The 19,938-nt window shown below is 39.7% G+C and overlaps 3 protein-coding genes across 4 annotated transcripts in view; 2 read left to right on the top strand and 1 right to left on the bottom strand.

Annotated features, from left to right (window-relative positions):
• Window positions 1-1,627: 1,627 nt before the first annotated feature.
• Window positions 1,628-6,477, top strand: sla1a (Src like adaptor 1a). The gene is made up of 8 exons (XM_029514226.1): window positions 1,628-1,788; window positions 2,303-2,393; window positions 2,766-2,865; window positions 3,026-3,112; window positions 3,548-3,651; window positions 4,003-4,134; window positions 4,586-4,715; window positions 5,033-6,477. The coding sequence occupies exons 2-8, from the start codon at window positions 2,327-2,329 to the stop codon at window positions 5,229-5,231; spliced, it is 819 nt and encodes a 272-aa protein (XP_029370086.1). The 5' UTR covers window positions 1,628-1,788; window positions 2,303-2,326; the 3' UTR covers window positions 5,232-6,477.
• Window positions 6,478-13,380: 6,903 nt separating this feature from the next.
• On the top strand, window positions 13,381-14,967 carry abitram (actin binding transcription modulator). Its single transcript, XM_029514630.1, has 6 exons — window positions 13,381-13,557; window positions 13,735-13,786; window positions 13,967-14,096; window positions 14,175-14,251; window positions 14,322-14,391; window positions 14,494-14,967. Exons 1-6 carry the CDS (start codon window positions 13,476-13,478, stop codon window positions 14,629-14,631), a joined length of 549 nt encoding a protein of 182 aa, XP_029370490.1. The 5' UTR covers window positions 13,381-13,475; the 3' UTR covers window positions 14,632-14,967.
• Window positions 14,968-15,606: 639 nt separating this feature from the next.
• The window catches only part of ctnnal1 (catenin (cadherin-associated protein), alpha-like 1), a 42,920-nt gene continuing 38,588 nt past the window's right edge, over window positions 15,607-19,938 (bottom strand). For both annotated transcript variants that reach the window (XM_029513613.1, XM_029513614.1), the window contains exons 16-19: window positions 19,487-19,543; window positions 17,948-18,067; window positions 17,174-17,257; window positions 15,607-16,632 (exon numbers count right to left, since the gene is read on the bottom strand). In XM_029513613.1, coding sequence (XP_029369473.1) covers window positions 16,462-16,632; window positions 17,174-17,257; window positions 17,948-18,067; window positions 19,487-19,543 — 432 coding nt within the window. In that variant the 3' untranslated portion in view covers window positions 15,607-16,461. The remainder of the gene's footprint in view (window positions 16,633-17,173; window positions 17,258-17,947; window positions 18,068-19,486; window positions 19,544-19,938) is intronic.

The following is a 19,938-nucleotide window of genomic DNA, read 5'->3' as shown; positions in this document are numbered from 1 at the left end:
TTAAAGAGGACATGAATCACGAAACAGGCCAGAGTGAGACTGTGTGTGTGTGATCCAAGAACTGAAATGGAAAAATATGGAGGGAAAAAAATTCACAGACTTTCTGCATCAGATGTTCTGATGAAAACTTTGTGTCAGACACCTCAAATGATACCATCAGAAGAAACCAGACTCACTTAAACAAATCAAATTCACAATAACTGGCTAGAAGTTCTCATTACATCAGAGATCTGAAACTGGATGGTTTTAGGTTCCTTACTGTCAGTATATATACTCTCAATATTTTCTGGTTAGTTCTAGATAAACATGACTTAATATAGCATAAATGTTCACAGGTACCTGTGTGTAATAAAATAGACTGAGAAGAGATAGCGAGGTTATTCATATCTGTCTTCTTAGAAACGTTGCTTTCTTGTCTTTCGTGATTAACGAAAGCCAGAGATCTATTGCCTTTCAAGTTAATTCAGCAGGTTATTTTAAATAAGCTCCTATTAACCACACAAACATTAAAGCAACTGCTGCTCTCTTCTTCCAAACTCCAGACATCCAGTAAGTGTGATAATTACAGCAGCAGCTTGTCATATATAGCCTGTGAAGCAGTGAAAGCCGGTAAATGCTGAATTTAAAGGGGCTGACTAAAAATAACTAGAGCATGTGAAACAGATCGTGACAGGTCAAACTTTGCATAGTGGTAGATCTATTAAGTAGTTGGTTTTATCCTCCTCCTGACTATTACGCCAGATGGGTTCAAGTTTGTTTTACTGGGTTAAACAAATGCTTTAAATGCTTTAAAATCCATTGAGAGTCTTGATACCGGTGCCTTTGGCATAGCTCATGTACTGCAGTGACGGTACGTTGGCAACATGTTGGCAACATGTCTGTTGTATGTATCTGTATGATTTGTTTCATTTTAGGGCTGCAACTAATGATTGTTTTCATTTCATCCAAACACACATCCACACATCCACATCCACATCCCACAGTTTCATACTATCCATTGGCAACTCTTCCATTTCTCCTTCCACTCAAGTCAAGAGTCTGCGTGTCATCCTCGACAGCACACTTTCTTTCACATTGCATATCAACAACATGACTCGCAGCCCATCTCACCCACCAACATGAACTGCATCCACTGTGTTTTTAGACTGTCTTGCCTGCTATTTTAACGTATCTGTATGATGTTTTTTGTATGCTGTGTTTTATATGATGATATATATGTTGTATTGTTTGCATTTTTTTCTTGGTGTAACACAACCTTGAGTGCCTTGAAAGGCACAATAACAAATAAAATGCATTGTTATTTCAGACGAATCAGCCAAATAGAAAACACCATGCTAACTTTTTCAGCTGGCTGGACTTAGCGCAGTGGGGTTTTATTTAGTTACTGCCTTCCAGAAAATACGAAACTTGATTGAATTACTGAATTACTCATATGACTAATAGAACTGACTAACATGTTATTCATATGAGCCAGAGGAATCGGGCAAGCTGCAAAAACATTAGCCTATAATTGTGTTTTTCAGTTGTGCCACATTCACGATCTGTTGTGTGTGTGTGTGTGTGTCTCAGCAATATTTGTACTGGCCTTCTTCCTCATTTCAACACAGGAAGTGAGGTTGCAGTCAGATGCAGAGCTGTCAGCACTACTACTCTGTGACAGGCCATCCCTGCACTCTGTTGTGAACATGGTACTTCCTCTAGTACCAGACTGCGCTGCGGCCGCCCTGGCCCTTTTGGACAATCACCAGCCTTGATGCCATCACAGCAGGGAAACTACAAATCCTACAGGTGGGCTACTATTTTTAACTACATGCAGTGCTTCTGCTTTGACTCGCTAGAAGCTTTACCTCAGTGGCAACTGTCATTTCTCCATCCCGGTGTACTGAAGAGAGTGTGGTGTAACTTGTGATGTCCGTCACATAGGCAGGATCTGTTGAAATGCATTAACAGAAATAAATATTTTATCAGAATGGGATTTATGTTATTATGTTTGTCTTTTGTAACTTTGGGGCTGAACTGATGCAATATCTGAATTCTATATCATTAGTCATTGACTGTTGTGCACAGTTGTACACGGCGCTAATGCTGCAATGGAAAATCAAACGTGATAGCATCAAGCCTCAGTTTTCCCATTTTGCAATGTGTCTGCTCATTGAGATAATTCAATGGCCAAGTCATAGGAAGTTACAAAGTCTGCAGTAGCAGAGAGGTTTATCAGTATTAACAAATGCAGACATACAGTAGAATCTCTTGAGAACTTGAGCAGTCCCTGAAAATCTCTTTCTCTCTGCCCTGACTTCAGCCCAGACTCTGCTCCATCTGGAGGATGGGGAATATGCTCAGAGGTGTGGGCACCAGGGACAAGCTTGAAAAGCCCGAGAGCTATCAAAAGAGTAAGATTCCTTTGTTTCCTTTGTTTCACTTTCTACTTTGTAATATGTGTTTTTTTGAAGAAAGACTTCTCGATCATCAATTTTGAGCTCTTTGTGAAATAAAAATGTGCTATGAAGCTTGCAGAATTCATGGTTGCCAGAAAGTATTATTTTGCAACTATTGTCTTCTTACTATTAGTTACCATATACACAGCTAAGTCAGTCTCATGGAATGACAAATGTTGAGATACAGTAAGCTACACTGGCAATGAATTTAAAACAAACACTCTGGCGAAAAGTCTCTTCTTCAACATTTTTGGATGTTTCCAAATCATGATGTCTGTGCATCAGCATTTGTCTGTTTGTGAATGCTGTAAATATTATTCTTGGCAGGTTCAGATGAAGACACGGCGGTGGTGCTTGAGGACTACCCATCTCATGAAATCTGTGAGCCCATCTACAGAATGGGGGAGAAGCTCCGAGTCATTGCACAGTATGATCATTTTTGCATTCTTGTTTAAAAATAAGACGGTTCTTCAAACCAAGTATATGAGGAAATAAAGTCTGAGAGAAAGAAAGAGCTTATTTCAGTATAGAGAAGTGCTCACTAAACATCAGTTGTTGATTCCTCTTTGCTTCTCTATGCTGATCAGAGAGGCTTATTGGTGGAGAGTCCGCTCTCTTCAAACAGGCAAGGAGAACTACATACCCAACAGTCATGTGGCAAAAGTGTACCACGGGTGAGTAAAAATATATATGTGCAGTTCTTTAGTGGGGTGGCTAGCGCTGTTGCCTCCTCAGCGAGATCTGGGTTTGATTTCCAGGCCTGGGTTCTGTCTGTGTAGACTCAGACATGCAAGTTCATTGGTGGTTCTAAATTGTCTGTTGGCATGAATGTGAGTGTGAATGGTTGTTTGTCTAAATGTGTTGGCCCGAGGGGAATCCCACCTTCAGCCACACAGATAATGAGACGAAATTAATTTTCTCGTGTTGGTGGCTGGTTGGTTTACTTGAGGTTGCTTTAAATAGATTAAAATGCCAGAAACATTGAATGCATATCTCTTTACTTTAAAGGAGTATATTACAGGGGAATATTAGCAACACAAGATGTTGGTCAAGTGTTTAAGAGTTTGTCAATAGTTTAGTAACCTGGAGAAATGTGCTTGTTCTGTCAGTTGGCTGTTTGAAGGTGTGGAGAGACAAAAGGCAGAAGAGCTGCTGCGTCTCCCAGTGAACAGAGTGGGCTCCTTTCTGGTGCGGGAGAGCTCTAGAGAAAGAGGTGAGAAGACTGATTCAGCACACTGAGCAATAAATTCTAGACAGAATTTCACTAATGCTTAAAGAAAGTTTGAACCGGAATGTGAAGTCAATAGAGTACAAAGGAAGGCTTACAAAAAAGAAGGTTTTAGTTCAAGCAGAGAGATGAACAAGAATAAACATACTCTCATTCTCAAGATTTAAAAAAAAAAAAAAAAAAAAAAAAAAAAAAAAAAGTCACTCAATTTTGCAGCATTTGCAGCGGTGGTTCAAAGCTATCAAAGTTCTTTGGGTTCTGCTAAAATTACACTAACATCATACACTATGGTGCTTTGTTTCTCCAACTGAAAGCTTGTGTTCGTCTTTTTCTCAGGTGTGTATTCGCTCTCAGTGAAGCACATGATCATAAAGCATTATCGCATCTTCAGACTGGACAACAGCTGGTACTACATATCCCCCCGCCTCACTTTCCAGTGCCTTGAGGATATGATCAACCACTACTCTGGTGGGTGAATGCAGCCCACTTTGACACTCTATACTGTAACGCAATAGGTCTAAACAAAATATGGCCTGCATTCAAAAACATGGAGCAAGAACACAAACAGTCTAATGCAATCACTTATAATTAGGTACTGAAAATAACGTGTCATGACCTAATTATAGACCTACTTCTGATCAGTTATGCTGAGACAGATTATTATCGGAACAAAACAGGAAATGAGATACAATATGTGTGCTTGATGATAACCACTGGTGCATAGAAATCAAAAAAAAAAAAAGAAAAAAGAGAGAAACAAAAAAAGACCATCACTCATAACAGCGCAGTTCAATCCTTTTTGAATATGGATCTCATCTCTCTGACGGGTTTATTTTGTGTGTATGCTTGAGCGATAGAGTGAGACCAGTGAATGTATTTTGAAAGCAGTGCTATACTTCCCCTGTCCTTGTCTTTTCAGACTCCGCAGATGGCCTCTGTTGTTTGCTAACCTCTCCCTGTCTGTCGGCCACATCTCCACAAACAGACATCAGGCTGGAAGCTCCACCTGTGGTCATGAGACACCAATTTGACTGGAACAAAGTGGACAGGTACAACAAAGGCTTGGTGTGATACTGATCAGTGCACATATCATGTCATGAGCAAAAAGATTGGTTTCACATGATGTGTTATTGAATGACAATATATATCAGATACTGTAACAGCGATAAGGGCTGAAACTAATGGCTTTTTAATTTTTCATCTGCTGTAGATACCCAAGCAGATTTTAAAGTCACATGGTCATTCAAGATGATTTTGGATTAAATCATGAATATGATGTGGCATCCCTTTTCACAGGAAGAAAACTGTAAATGCTAGAATTTTGTGCTCTCATTTTCTCCTCTTTCTTTACCTCCTCCCACTTCAGGAGAGAGCTGGTCAACACAGAGAGGGGCGGTGATAACATGGTGAGCTATGGTGTCAGAAACAGCATCGCTGCCTACCTGTCCTTCTCTGGAGATCCAGACCTCCCACAGATAAGAGCAAAGAGCAGAAAGAAAAAAAGCAGATCTGTTTACGCCTTTCCTGAAAGCAGCCAGGCAAACATTGACTACGAGGAGGAGTAGAAATGAGCAGATCAGGGGATCAGCGTGCTGGAACGTCTTTAAGTGGAGGGCAGTGGAGTTGCACCCCTCTTGGAAAGCCACTGAATTTCTAATGTCAGCAGAGCGTGTTGAATGCTGCGTGTTTCAGTTTCTACCGTGAGCACTGTTAAGTACTTCAACATTAATGCAAACTGCTTGACGACTCAGCCAGTATGAACGAACTGTATGAAATTAAACTGGACATTAGTGCAATTAAAGTGTGATATTTGTATCCTGCAAACAAGCTGCAAAGACAGTCAGCCTGTGATGATGATAGTAATGAGAAGACTTGAATGCTGTATGGTTTGGAAATATGAATGTGTAAATGATTATCAGAGGCTCTAAGACTATTTTTTTGTGTTGTTAATAAATGTTGACGGCTCATATTGTGGCACAAGCTTAAACTTGGATTAGCTGATTTTGGTGGCCACTTTGTGAAGTTGATGTAGCTTCTTCTTTTTTCAGTATTCACCAATTATTAGCAGTCATGACTGTGTCCTCCTTATAACTGCTCCACGTTCACTCTTTTAGCTCTGTTTTTTGTTCTCCACCATCTTAGCTGCGTCTTCAGACGCAAAATGCCCCACAAGATTAAGAGCTGACTTTGGCAGTCTGTGGTTTGGTGCTGAGCAGTCTGCAGTGTGGTTTATCTTTCAGACCTGAAAAATATCAGTGATAAAAAGGGAACAAACACCGCTGTTGCTACACTCTGTATGTGTTTTTGACCACTGTGTACAACATCCAACATAAGCGCCCAAGGTTTTAACTCGTACCGCAACATCTCAGGATTTAGTGTTCACTCTCAGGTCAATAGTTTGAAGCACTTGGGAACCTTTGATATTTTCGTTGCTTAAATCTGAAGTTAAAAGCTCAGGTGACAGAAATTCTGAAGGTTGCTAAATTCAAATTTACTCAATAACACTCAGCCAAATGAAAAAGTTGAATTTACTCTGATCGTCTGTAGCCAACAGTCATGGTCACCACAGACAGTCTAACAGTCTGTGCCAGAAAAAACAGATACCAAACCTCCCTTTCAGTCATATTTTCATATTTGTGCTCAACCAACTTCCTCTACCATGTTTAGATGAGTTGAGCCTGTTGAGATGCTCTAAACATTTTTTACCACTGAAGCCCAAACACTGAAAAACCAACATGAGAACAGAAACCTGGGTCTAAATAAAGATCATTCATAGCACTCCCTGCTGTCATACATGACTCACAAAGTAAAGTATGATAAATGTGTCTAAGAATGTGAGCAGAAGCATTGCTGAGGTAGCCAGTGACGATGAATTCAAGAAAAGTATAGGAGAGGTTTCAGCGCAAATACGTATCAAAAAAGAAAACAAAATAATTTAATGAATGATAAAGTTACATTGTGCTCATTATTCAGACCTACAGTATCTAATCCTAACTTTTTCACTTGAAATACTGAACTTGGAAGGTTTTAAATCACTTTCACACTTCATAGACTCTGACCTCCGTTGATGAGTTACAAATAAAAAAAAATGTTAGGAGCTTGTTTAAAGATCGTAAACTGTTTTCATCATCAATCACACTAATGTGAAACTTTATCATTGCAGTTATAACTTCTCTGGAAACATTTACAGAAACCTGATGTACCTAAAACCAGTTTCAGGAGGTCTGAATAAGGTGCACATGCCGAAAAGAAGTGTACCAACCCAGCCAGCCTTATTTGTTAGGTTTCATTACATTTATGAGCTAGCTGTGTGTGACGAGCTCAGCATTTTCAAAGAAGGATCAAATAGATGTCTTGCCGAGTTTTAAAGTCTCGTAAAATACCTGCAAATAACCATTTGGAAATTCAAGTGGTGCCTTTGTGTGTGTGTGGAGTGGAACAACCACTAATACAGAAATACACATCTGGTGACCTCCCACTGCAGCATGCAGAGAGTGCTGTCCAGTCAGCATTACTCTGTCTCTGTCTCTGCTGATTGTTGAGCCAGTGGAGGAAAGACCAGAGATAAAGCTAATGGATGGCCATGCTGAATCAGTGACAATATGATTCACTGTTTCAGTTCGTTTCTGAAACAGAATGAAGGCAAAGTTTCGAGAAAAAGAACCAAAACAAAACTCTTCCATCATTTTATACAAAGAACTCTTCCCTCAGTTCATGTGAGCATTTACTGGAATACAAATTCAGATAAGAAAGATAATATTCTCTCACTTTGCCAATCATCACACATCTGTGTGTTTTCATGGTGGAGACAAAGGCTCTCTGTATGGCAAAGAACTTCACGAAACCAGACACCCACACAGTGCATCTTTTCTGACTAAAAACCCCTGGTTCAACATGACTTTAGGATGAGACAAAAGGGATTCAAGTCAAGTCCCTTGTTCTCTGCCTGAGTTTTGTTTGACGTAATTGTAGATATAAGCACCAAATTTCAGATATTGTCACTGAATAAACATGTTGAGGAAGGGAGCGGTCAGGCTCTTCCGTGTCTCTGTTCCTAGCAATGGGACTGGGACTCAAAGAGCTAAAGGAGGATAACTGAAGGAAATTGAGGGATGGACTCCTCTTCCTACAGCCTGTTTTTTGTTAATCAAGTTCTTCGAATCTTGCCACATCCTCTTCTCAACTAGAGGCCCAGCTGTCCAAACCTCTGACTTCACTGGTGAGCCCAAAAAAATCGAAATAAATGCTTGCTTGGCTCCATCCATGCTTTAATTAACACTGCTGCCTTCCCCGTGACAGAACTTTCAACACAAGAAGCAGTGAAGATATTGTGCAGATCATTTGTGAAAGGTATTTTTAAAACCTTGTTTTTGCAAGAGCTCTAATACTAGATAAAAACATATATCAGATTTCCTGTAATACTGTCTCAAGGAAATGTACAAATAGTTTTGTTTTTCATTTCCTGTCAAATAAAAAAACAAAACATTTTAAATTGGCACACAGTGCGATGTTAACCCTGACCACTTCCTCTAAGTGTAGAACAAATGTGCGTCTCGATTTCTCAAGATGGACACAAACATAGCAGCTAATGACGAAATATTATATATATAATAAATATTTTCACAAATGCTAAAATTAAAGCGATAGCAAAAATTTCCCAGTGACAAGCAAACATTTAAACTGTGCAAAGTGAAACTGCTTTTAACCAAACCAGCGAAAGAACCGCTACCAAAGTGTGCTGTCAACAATACCAAGTGTTCTCCTCAGAAACGGCACATGAGAACATGTCAGTTAATGCTGAACTAAGAGCCTCAGCCAATACACACAACCATCTCCAAGGCTGTCCACAGAGCCAGGGGAAAACAAACAAGACAGAACATTATAAAAAAAAAGGAAAAAAGGAAAAACAAAAAAGACTCCAAAGGCCCACAACTTTACCAGGGAATGTGCTGCTTCCATTCCTCACAGCAAATTCTCATAAAGCCTACCAAGTTTGGAAATGATGTTCATTGTGCTTGTAAGGCTTGTTTTTATATATATATAAATATATATTCTGCAGCATCAAATAAATGTCCAAGTGGAAAATATGCAAATATGGCACAGTGACAATTGCTAAAAAGCATTAGCATGCGTATTCAATGCCAAACGTTGCATGCCTTCACTGATGTTAGCACAGGTATGTGTCGTGACCTCTGAAACTTTTGCATTAGGAAACTTTTGCTTTGCTTGTAACAGCAGATTTATTAGCTGGACTTGAAGGATCCTCTTTATACCTAATAGTTAGGAGGACTGGGTATTTTCTAATTAACTCTATAACAACCCATGAACATTTTAACACCTAAAATACAGAGAAGCTTAGTTACATAGGCGAAACCTGTCAGAACACTATTAGAAAAACCAGAACCAAAACAAACATTTACATCTGTCACGCTTCAGTCAGGGAGAGGGATAAATGGGTTTTACTGCAAGCAGCTGAATAATAGAGATCTGGGTAAAAAGCAACAACCCGACTCCCCTGCCATCGAAGCGCCAGCTGAGTTAGAGGCCAAAGCATCCTGGCTGCTGCTATGTTACATGTGAACACAAGAGGTGGAGAGTTCCTGCTGGAGAAAAATTCATTATCCACGAGGGGAATTTCAAGCAGCTGTTTGCCACGTGGCTCCCTACAAATAATCAACACAAGCACTGTAGTATTTAATTAGGAATTCAATTGTTGGGAAACCTAAAGAGGCCAAGTTGGTGTCTTAATGTATATGCAAATGTCCCTTTCACACTCTCATAAAAAAGTCAAATTTTTACTGCTTGGCAAGAAAAACTTTGTAGTAAGAATCTCAAGATGAAACCTCTTAATACCTGTAAATCATTCCTTATGTGTGCATGGATTTTTACATTTTTTTATTTTTGGGTCTCATCTGGCAGAATGAAACTATTTCCAATGCCTTCAGCTACTTCATTTGTCTCTGGGGAATGATAAGGAGAATGACAGCCATTGACAAATTAGCATCAGGAATAAGTCTTAATTGCTTCACAGTCAGAGAAATGAAAGCGGAAAAGAGTGGCTCCAGGTCAAAGAGTCAGAATGAGATGGATGTGTTGCTGAGACAGACCAAATATGTTATTGATGACACCAGATCTGTCTGGCAAGTGACTCAATTACTGCAACAGTCATTTGTCAGCTAGCTTGTGATCTCTTAGCCTGGACTACTAAGAACATCCAAGAACAAAAGATGAACCCATACAATAAAAAAAAAAAAAAGAAAAAACCACTTCCTTCACATTTCACAACTGAGGAAACCAGTTAATCTGCTCAGAGAGAACCTAGTGCCACTCAGTTGTTAACTTTGAAGGAACCAAAAATGCCCCTATGCATTTTCTTTATCTGCACTTTGACTGAGAGAGGAGACACGCGGTGAAACTACTGCTCAGCCAGGGACGTGAAGTCCTTTTGTCTCACACATGTACTGTAAACACACACAGACATACAGATCAGTGATATCTTTTTTGCCCTTTATCTAAAGTAGATGTCTGCTATTAGAGCACTCTGGTCAAGCTCTGTCAATAATTCTCCTGCCCAGGCAATCCTGTGAACCCTTCTGATTAAAATCTATTTTGAAGTCTTGCTAACTGGCCCCAAAGTTAGATTTTTCAAATTTCTCAAAGAGGAAGAAAAAGAAAATGTAATTCCAGCCTCAATTTATTTTTATTTTTCATTGGGAAAATTGCATTTAACAAAATATTAACCTCAGCAGAATATTTGGAAACATGCCTGGAAAAGCTTTAAACCATTGGTCATTCCATTATGGCAAATATAAGTTGTCTGCTTTCTGCTGAAAATGAAATGACAAGGTTGATGTCACTTGTGTCTCTTGAAATCTGCCCCACACAAACAGTGAGAAAGCATCAAAATGTACTTTTATTGAAGTCGTAGTTGCAGCTCCACCCACTCCCACATGAGGCATATGTCATGTACTTAATAATAAAAATCCATCAGTAGAACAAAGGAGCAGGAGGGTTCAATACACGGTAATGGGAATAGGTTGGTGAAGGCATCAATTTAGTTGCCATGGTGTTAAATAATCCAGCTGGAGGTTGTTATTATTACCATTATTTATTGTTACCCTTGTGAAGTAAGACAAATATCCATGAAATATGTGCTGACTAAAAGGACTGATCATAATGTTAACTTTCATAGACAAATGTGCACACACTTCTTTTTGAGCTGGAGGCCCTGGATGCCTTTGGAGAAGGGCCAGAAATAACAGGATAGCTCTAATGATCGATTGTGCTTTTGGCTTCTGATTGCTACAGAAAAAGCTCATGATATTGTGATGAGGGACATCTTATCAGAGTGACACCATGCCGCTGCAGACCTGACCTTTGTAAAGCTCAACGGACTGCCAAGGACCAGATCAGGAAGTTCTGTCCAGTCGGCTTCATGTTCGTCCATCAAACTTTCTGAGAGGCAAAAATATAACTTAGGCAAAGTTATGAGGTAACTTGTATATACCAAGAAAATATCGGCCTTAAATGCACTCTTTGGCACTCTTTGTAATCTCTCTTTATTTTCCTAGACATTTATTAAACACTGACAGACTAAAGTCCCTTTCATGCTATTCCCCTTCTGAAGTGTTAGTGGTAGACTGCATGAACTACTTAGGAAAAAGAAATCTGCTTTCTTGCAACAATTCTCACTATGTAGCTCACACCACAGAAATTCCTCATCAGGCTCCTGCTTAAAAAAAAAAAAGAGTCAGAAATCTTTGTGTCATGATCCAGGAAATCCTCAATTCTCTGGTCTGCAACTTCACTTAAGTGAGTCCTGTCCACATAAGAAGAAGAAGCCAAAGGTTTTGTAATAGCCATGTAGCCACCTTCACCCTTCACCCTTTAGTCAGAGCTGCTCTCTTCCCTTATCTGTGTCTCTGACACAGAAGCCCATCGACAGGAAAAAGCTGGACATCATCTATGTGTAGGGAGAGACTGCTGGAGCCAAACAGCTAAATGGCAGACCAGGGGAGAAGAGTGCTCACTGTAGCAGTAGCTGACGTGGAGCTCCAGCACACGTACACACACACACTCACACACACTGCTGCAGCTGGAGACACTCGAGATGCTTGTCTGACAGCCAGCTAGTGAGCCTCAAAGTTGAGTCTTCATGAGTTGGAGACGTAGTGCGTTTAGTTTAAAAAAACATAGGCTGGGAATGTACACAGACTGACGGATCCATACAGGCAGTGAACACACAGATGTACTGATACAATCACACACATGCTGGAAAATACATAGCATCCTGTGAGGTAACCTTCTAGTTGACATTACGATTAGAGAAGATGGCATCCATTACTGACTGAGGAGCTACTGTATAAGACCTGTTGGATATGCATATGATTAATAATGTATGAGAAAATCTTGCATCATGGATTCAGGTGACTTCTTGCTCTAATAGCAGTTGTTACTGATATGGTTTGCTCATGTACCTTTCTGTAAAAGAATCCTAGTTAGATCTGTAAAATTATATTAAAGATGGCCTTGTTTATTAAACCTAACTGCATTTAGAGTCTGATGCAAGATTGCATATCTGTGGCGTACTGCCTTTGTGTCCACTGTTACCACAATGGTGTTGTGTTTCATCTCTGAATTAATTGCAGACTTCAGCCTACCACAGACGGAGGAGTAATGGAAGAACTCATTATGAAAGTAAATGTTTCCAAGTGTTGGTAATGGTGAGTAGATATATGGAAAAGTCAATGTGCTTCCAAGTTTCAGCAGTCTCTCTCGCTCCTGTGCTCTCTTTCTCTCAATTATCTGACCAAGATGAAGTCACCATTACTAAATGTTACTCATGCCAATCCCAATACCCCCCCAAAAATTTTCCCTCAGCACTGTTCACAGAGTGCAAGACGAGCCAGATATGTTCGGTATGTGATTGGTCAAGGTCAGAGAGGGGCTATTTGTCATATCCAGGGAGGAGAACATTCCTGCGTTTCTTCACCCTGAGACCTCTTCGTTACTAATCCACTGGGATACAGATTCAACACATTCATAAATCTAGTTTCCACGTGTTCCAATTATTGGAGTCAAGTAAACAAAATAACACACAAATAATAAAGTATGGAAATTAAACCGAATTACAGACATAATTAGGTGACATACCAGCTATGACAACATTTAACTGGTTTATACTGAAAGAAATACAGCCTCCTTGGATCTCAACATGTACGGCTGGAGATATTAATTGCTTTTGTGCTAATTAAACTCTGTCATTGTCATCTGAGGAAGTCTATATAAGTGGTTATCATTGTGACTAGAAGTTAGCAGCTAACCCTCCTGTAGTTGTTAGCTGTACTCTGACACCTAGTGGGCAATGTAAAAAACCCTAGCAATGTCATGATAGAAGTGTTAACACCTAACACTGAAAAGTATTAACTTCGGTATAATCAGTTTAATTTTAGAATCATTGTCTGAATTAAGTGTTCTGTTGTTTATTTAAACTGTTATAATAAGTGCTAGGTGAGGATAATTATTGCGGGAGTAGTTGAATTGCAATCATTAAAACTTCTAAGCCTTTTATATATAACAGCTATCTATATAAATCACCATGTGATTTCACGGACATGCTCTTCTGGATTAAGATTGTCGGAAGTCTGTGGAACAATTCGTCGTAAGCTTTCGGGGGTTGCGTTTAAGAGACGGACCGTCGCAGTGTCACTTGTATCACTGTCCGATGACCAAAGTCGAGGTGTAGCGAAGTCAGAACTACAAAGTGTACAGTGTTTTTGCTGTCAGACGGGTTGTGGATTTGCTTTTGGATGGACGGGTCAGAGCTGATAACAACAGAGGGAAATGCGCCTTCAGTTATTGACCGGTATTACACACGGTGGTACAGAGCAGGTAAACGTTTCTCCGGATGCTAACCGCTAGGCGGCTAACGCCAGCTAACAAGAGTTTAACTTAGCAGCCTGCTGGAGGAGAGAAAGATACAGGAGATTCACTTCTTTTTTAACGTATCATAATTTAACTTGTATCGACGCGGATATATTTTAAAATGAATGTCTTCATCTAATGTAGACATGAAGGAGAAGCCGTGTGAGGACCACTGCATCCTGCAGCACTCAAACAGGTAACTGATGTAACTGAGAGCAGAGACCTCTGTAAGATGACACAAGAAGAAACAGGGAGCCTTCGTAAACTCTCCTGCAGCCATATAAAATAAATACGTTCAGTGTTAGTCTCCCTATTAGAACGATAGTGCAGTGTGTTAGGATTGTGCGTCATTTTAAAGGCTCCCTTGTGTTTGCAGAATATGTGTTGTGACGTTAGCAGAGACTCATCCGATCCTCCAGGATGGACGGACAATCAAGACCATCAACTACCAGATCAGTAATGGCTGCAGTCGACTAAACAACAAAGTATCTGGGAAATCCAAGCGGGTAACATGCTTCTTCTTTGTCCCTTCGTCTCACCAATGCCACTTTGGTTTTTAATGCTTCTTTCCCCCTCCCCAACAGGGCGGTCAGTTCCTCACGGATTTTGCGCCCCTGTGTAGGATAACATGCACCGATGAAACAGAATATACAATCTACAGGTAAAGTTATAGATGCTGTTTTTTCCTAAATACTCCGTGCATGTTTGTCATGGTCATATCATCTTTTCAGCTGCATTCGGGGCCGTCTTCTTGAAGTCAATGAGAACATTTTAGAAAGACCTGCACTTTTGCTGGAAAAGGTAGGTTATATACATTTTTGATGTTTTAGTGAAAAACCGAGAACCTTGGAATAATAAGTTGTTATTCTAAATGTTTTCACTTTGTCTCTCAAATCTGAGCAGCCCTTCACTGAAGGATACATCGCCGTCATCCTGCCAAAGTTTGAGGAGAGCAAAAGCATTACAGAGAATCTTCTTAGCAGACAGGAGTTTGAGGCTATTGTCTCCAAAAGAAACACTGCTTCATCACAACCCTCCTGACAGGGATTCATGTTCTGTCCTTGTTGTAGTTGAAACCATTTCTGAAGAACTCATCTTGCTTTAAATCCCACAATGGGTAAGCACAGTGGATGCTGTCCTACAAAGTTACTTTTACTTTTGGTTACTCATGCAAGCATCGCACAATGCCTTTTGACTATATAATAGTCATTGTTCATTGTTCAATAATGTTTAAAGAAGCACAGTGAAGTGCTTTATTTATTGCTTTGGTATCTTATTTTAAGAACAATGAAATGGAGGATGGCAGGAATCCTCTTTCTCGCAATTTCAATTTCTTTTTCTCGTATTTGAATTATGTAATTAAATACACTATTACTGAAAAAAGACCCTGGGTAGAACTTGTTTTTTATATAACTCATAAGAAACAACACAAATTTAAGAAAAATATTGTTTATTTTTTGTCACTTTAACCTTTCAATTGTCAAAAGAATATTTGATCCAAAACTAGATCTATGATTTCTTCACATCTGTAGAGCCACTCCAATACTCAACATCCTTAGCTGCTCTCACACATTACAAATAATCTCTAAAGCTTAATATATGTTATCTGTTTCAGTCATTATCACACCCTCACCTAGTACCAAAGTGTTTGTGTATGTGTATTTTTTTTGTATATATATAATGTATATGTGATTCAAGTACCAGATTATACATACACCATATACCACTTCATACATGTTGGTCTAATAGGCAGCTTCACAATGAGTCTTCATAACTAGTACACTTCACGGCTCCATTTGACATGTGCCAGTTTAGAATCATCTTTCATTTCTTTTGTGGAGGGGGGAAGGAGAAACAACAGTGAACACATAATATGGTTTTGACTATAGTTTGTGCATTATAGTGAGGTTCCAACTTCCCCAAAGGATGTTAGTGATAAAATGAAGCTTAATCAGATGATTATTAAAGGAAACCAGACCCAAATTAAAATGTTTCCAGTAGTTAACCTTGGAGGACTAAGCTTTATTTTTCAAACTAGTGGCAAACTAAAGATTACAATGTCTTCATAAGGACCTATTTTGGATTAAATTGGTTTTTTTTTTCCTCTTTTGTTGCATTTTGTTATGAACATGGCACATAGGGCGATCCTATGAAAGTTATACACTTATAATCTGGCCTGACTGACTGCACCACGATGGATAACATTACTGAACAAGAGATAAAATTACAGGCCAATGGCACATTAACTGTAGGAGAGGCAAACGTTCGATGACATCATGCATTGTGGGTTTTAAGCCATTTTGCATTTTTTTGTTCATTTGTTTGTTTTTAACATTTAGCTCACGTGCAACATGTATACAGTACACCAGAGAGTAAGTGGGCTTGTTACACAGAGGCACGCAGTGAAGACAAATGTATGGCTGAGCTGAGCATTAAATGTAGCTCCACCCGGATTTATGATCAGATTATCAACTCAATAGCTAGAGGAGCGATAAGTGATTCAAGAATCAGGCTTGTGCCAGACCTCTTGCTAGACAGGTTCACTGCTAATGGCAGAGTCTTACTATCAGTTGATTGTCTCTATCTTGTGGACTGGAGTGAATCCAGTTTGCCAGGTAACAAGCTACCCTGGGGTAAAACTGCCCCTGGACACAGAGAGCTTAGATCTGCTTTTTCCTACTGAACGATTGGATTTCATCATTCAGACAGCAAATTCAAACTCTGACTGACCCAAGGCAAGCACCTCCACCCCACAGCTCTGGCCCACTCTCAGGTGACATGACAGTGAGTGGAGTATGTGTTCTCCAGAAAGGTGAGGTGAACTATGTGCTAGGGGCGCAGTGAACAAAATGAATGTAGATATATCTTGGATTATTTACTCTCCAGCAGGTTGAAAGTGGCCATGTGTTGCTCCAAGGATTTTACACCAAAGCCGTTGCTGTTCTTGCCGTTGAGAGCTCCCTCCTCTTTGACAGGAGTGGAAGCATCCTGCCTGTCTCTCCAGTCATGAGGGGAACCCAAGCTACTCCTCTCTGACTTAAACTGCAAATGAGCAGAAAATATATGGAAAGCTACAGAATATGAAAAATGGGTTGAATAAACTTTTAACTATTAAACTGTTTCTCTGAAAGTTAATAGTTATTATTTCTGAAATATTTTAATATTAACAAGTCTGATCGGGAATATTAGCATCTTAGCTCGGTTTTGGTTTTACAGCTGGTCACATCACTCTCATTGGTGTCATTCTAAAAGACATTTGCAGCTGTTTTTTTTTTTTTTTTATGAAAAATATACTTCCACTGTACTCTGCCTGCCACTTTATACTGGAAATGAACTTTTCCAAATTTGAAATTGGTCAATTGGGGAGAGCAATGTAATGACCAATTTACATTTCAATACCATTTATGGTTGTCCGTCTTGTGACCTAGCAGAGGGCTTTGCTGCTCTTTTGACCCATTAGTCTTCTAAGCCAATATGGGAGGACACTATTATCTAAAGTGTTATTATACTTTTTTTATATTTTGCTAGATTTCCATGGGAGAGTAATTTATTTCAATTTTAAGTCCTGTTCAGTGACTATCACCTTTTTGTTGAGCTTGTTACAGAATGGGAGGAGAGAAAGGACCACTGTCAAGATGCCTCTGGTTGTCTGAATGGATGAGTCCACCTAAAGATACAGAAATAATATTGTTCATAGCTGCTTTAGGTGATAAGCACAGTAGATGCAAATCTACAAACAAACAAAAACACACGCACACATACACTTCATTTAAACTGTGTTTGGTATATAAATTAACATTGCTGCCTGACTCCTCAAGCTATCGCTGTTAGACACACTCTACTGTTGGTCATGAATGATAAGGTGAACATCAACATGGAGAGACAAAGAGATGGGAGCAAATACATATTGAAGAGATGCTCATTAATCAGCAGACAAAGCGCTATTCTTTGTCCTGTCCTTTTGATTTCAACATTCACCTTCATTACAGGGTGACCCAAGAAAGCTCATCCTTCTCCAAGACGCTCATTAATTTCACATAGACACTGATTAATTTAGCGCCCCGTGTTCAATAGTGGCATTACTCCCAGATCACTTAAAGATTGTGTCATAGCAAGTGATGAAGTAACGCAGTCAGGTACAGTGACAGTACGGTCATTGATTAGTTGTTGGGGATGTAGTTTGGATGCTGTCAAAGCTAATTACCCCTTTAAGAAAAGAAACTCTCTATGGATAGTACTCGTGTGACATCAAACAGATCAGACTTGGGTTAAAAAAAAAAAAAAAGTCACTGGTTCATTTTCATAATAACAAGACACAAAAGAGAACAAAAAAGGGATATGGGCGTAGTGTGGGTACCTTCTGAAAGGTGGCAGTCTTGCCCTGTACAGGAGTCTTGGTCCCTGTCTGCAGCTGTTGGCAGAATGCCACCAGTTTCTCCATTTCTGTCATCACCGCAGACTTTTCCTCATCAACCAGCTGAACAATGAGAAAGAGTAGGAGACATCAAGACAACATTGATGGTTTGTGATGGCTGCATTAAGAAACACTCATTGATTTGCAGGCATGTATTTACAACGCTCTTGGTCATACCTAACAAAATAAAAAAAATGTAGTGTCACTTGGTGTAATTGAACAACAACCAGGTCATTCATTCATTTTCAACTGCTTATTCGCTTCCTGGTCACGGGGCTGCTGGAGCCAATCCCAGCTCACATTGAGCAAGGCGGGGTACACCCTGGACAGGTCCCCAGTCCATCACAGGGCCAACACACAGGAACAGACAGAGACCAACAACCACTCCCACTCAGACCAATGGACAATTTAGAGTCACCAATTAACCCAAACATGATGTGTTTGGACGGTGGGAGGAAACTGGAAGAAACCCACGCAGGAACGAGGAGAACATGCAAACTCCACATAGAAAGGCCCCATGCCAGGAACCGAACATGGGACTCGGTCATGATCTAATCTATTATCCATCTGAATGAATCCCCAGTCATTGGGAACATCAAAATGCTACAGTTACTCTCATACACATGGCTAGAAATGACCTAAAAAAAGCTCTTTCATTCAGAGCAGCACTACACATGACTGACAAGACTACATAAAGCATCTCAAACCTAAATTAAAAACTATTGAACTCATTTGCATAAATAGCTTCATAATTTTCAATCGAGTGCAGCACAGGTGTGCTACAAGTGTGTTAAGTGTCAAAGAACTATGGGCCTTCATTAGCACGAGTTTATTTGATCTAATTAATCAGAAAGCATGAGGCAAGTTTGAAGAGCTGGGGCTGATTATGAATTAGTCCTGGGCAGTCACACTCAACTTTCTCACCCCTCAATCTTCTGAGCACATGTGCACAAACAAACACACAACAGACACTGTAGTGACAAATGGCAGTTGTTAATGGCTGTCAAAAAGAGCTATGTAATTAAACTTGGAGGACCCAGACAAGACGTGGAGCAAAGAGGAAGAAAGGCACTAAGGTCTGCATTTGTTTGCTGCGTCTCAACCCGGAGGAAAAGAGGGCACCGAAAGTGTCTGACAGCCTTAATTTCCTGCTCTCACTGTGTGATTTATAAAGGCAGACATGGCACCATTGCATGCCAGAGTGCGTGATATGGTTGTGTGTGTGTGTGTGTGTGTGTGAGACAGAGGGAGACAGTGTCAGTAAGGGTACAGGTGCCTGTGTATTTTTTTGCATCCATTAGTGGACAATAACTGTAGAATACTGCAGTCAAAGAGATAACATCAGAGAAAAGGACTATTTCTTTTTTCAGTTTTCATATTCCACTTTCCTTTTTCCCTAAATGCATAATGTGTGTTGAATGTGTGAGTTATTTCTTAAGAGAATATTTTTTTGCAATACCTGTACTATACAATTAACTATACCTGAGTGGAAAAGGTGCGTATAGAAGAGCAAAGCTGGATTCCCTCTTCAGAAAGAACCTAGAAATGAAGAAGGAAAAAAAAAGACCAATATAAAAAATGTGCATAAATCAAAGCAGAGCTGCTTGTAATTTACACCAGGAAGTTAGTTAACTGCGAAAAAATACACTATTCGGTAAATATGAGATTTTACCTTTCCCCTGCTTGTTATCAGTATGCCTCTCTGTCTCCTTCCCCTCTCTTATCTTCACTTCTCCCCACAAATGGAATAAATCCTGGCTGACATTTTGGACCCTGATTCTACAAAGCACTGCACATTATTGGCACTGATCCCAGTTCAATATGATACATCCCTCTGAGAGACCGAGTTCGCTATCACATTATGTGACCAAAGAGGCTGGGAATATAGTGAGCTAAATGTCCATCATTTTGATAAGTCCCTGTCATGCCTTATC

The sequence above is a fragment of the Echeneis naucrates genome, chromosome 11 (assembly GCF_900963305.1).
Source record: "Echeneis naucrates chromosome 11, fEcheNa1.1, whole genome shotgun sequence".
Classification (NCBI taxonomy): domain Eukaryota; kingdom Metazoa; phylum Chordata; class Actinopteri; order Carangiformes; family Echeneidae; genus Echeneis; species Echeneis naucrates.
The sequence above is the reverse complement of the archived record's forward strand: the minus strand, read 5'-3'. Positions and strand labels throughout refer to the sequence as shown.

Coding starts and splice junctions, on each gene's coding strand:
- sla1a (XM_029514226.1), top strand. CDS start 2,327: ATGGGGAATATGCTCAGAGGTGTGGGCACCAGGGACAAGCTTGAAAAG. Junction 3,652..4,002: donor GGAGAGCTCTAGAGAAAGAG/GTGAGAAGACTG, acceptor TCTTTTTCTCAG/GTGTGTATTCGCTCTCAGTG. Junction 4,135..4,585: donor TATGATCAACCACTACTCTG/GTGGGTGAATGC, acceptor TTGTCTTTTCAG/ACTCCGCAGATGGCCTCTGT.
- abitram (XM_029514630.1), top strand. CDS start 13,476: ATGGACGGGTCAGAGCTGATAACAACAGAGGGAAATGCGCCTTCAGTT. Junction 13,558..13,734: donor CACACGGTGGTACAGAGCAG/GTAAACGTTTCT, acceptor CATCTAATGTAG/ACATGAAGGAGAAGCCGTGT. Junction 14,097..14,174: donor TATCTGGGAAATCCAAGCGG/GTAACATGCTTC, acceptor CCTCCCCAACAG/GGCGGTCAGTTCCTCACGGA.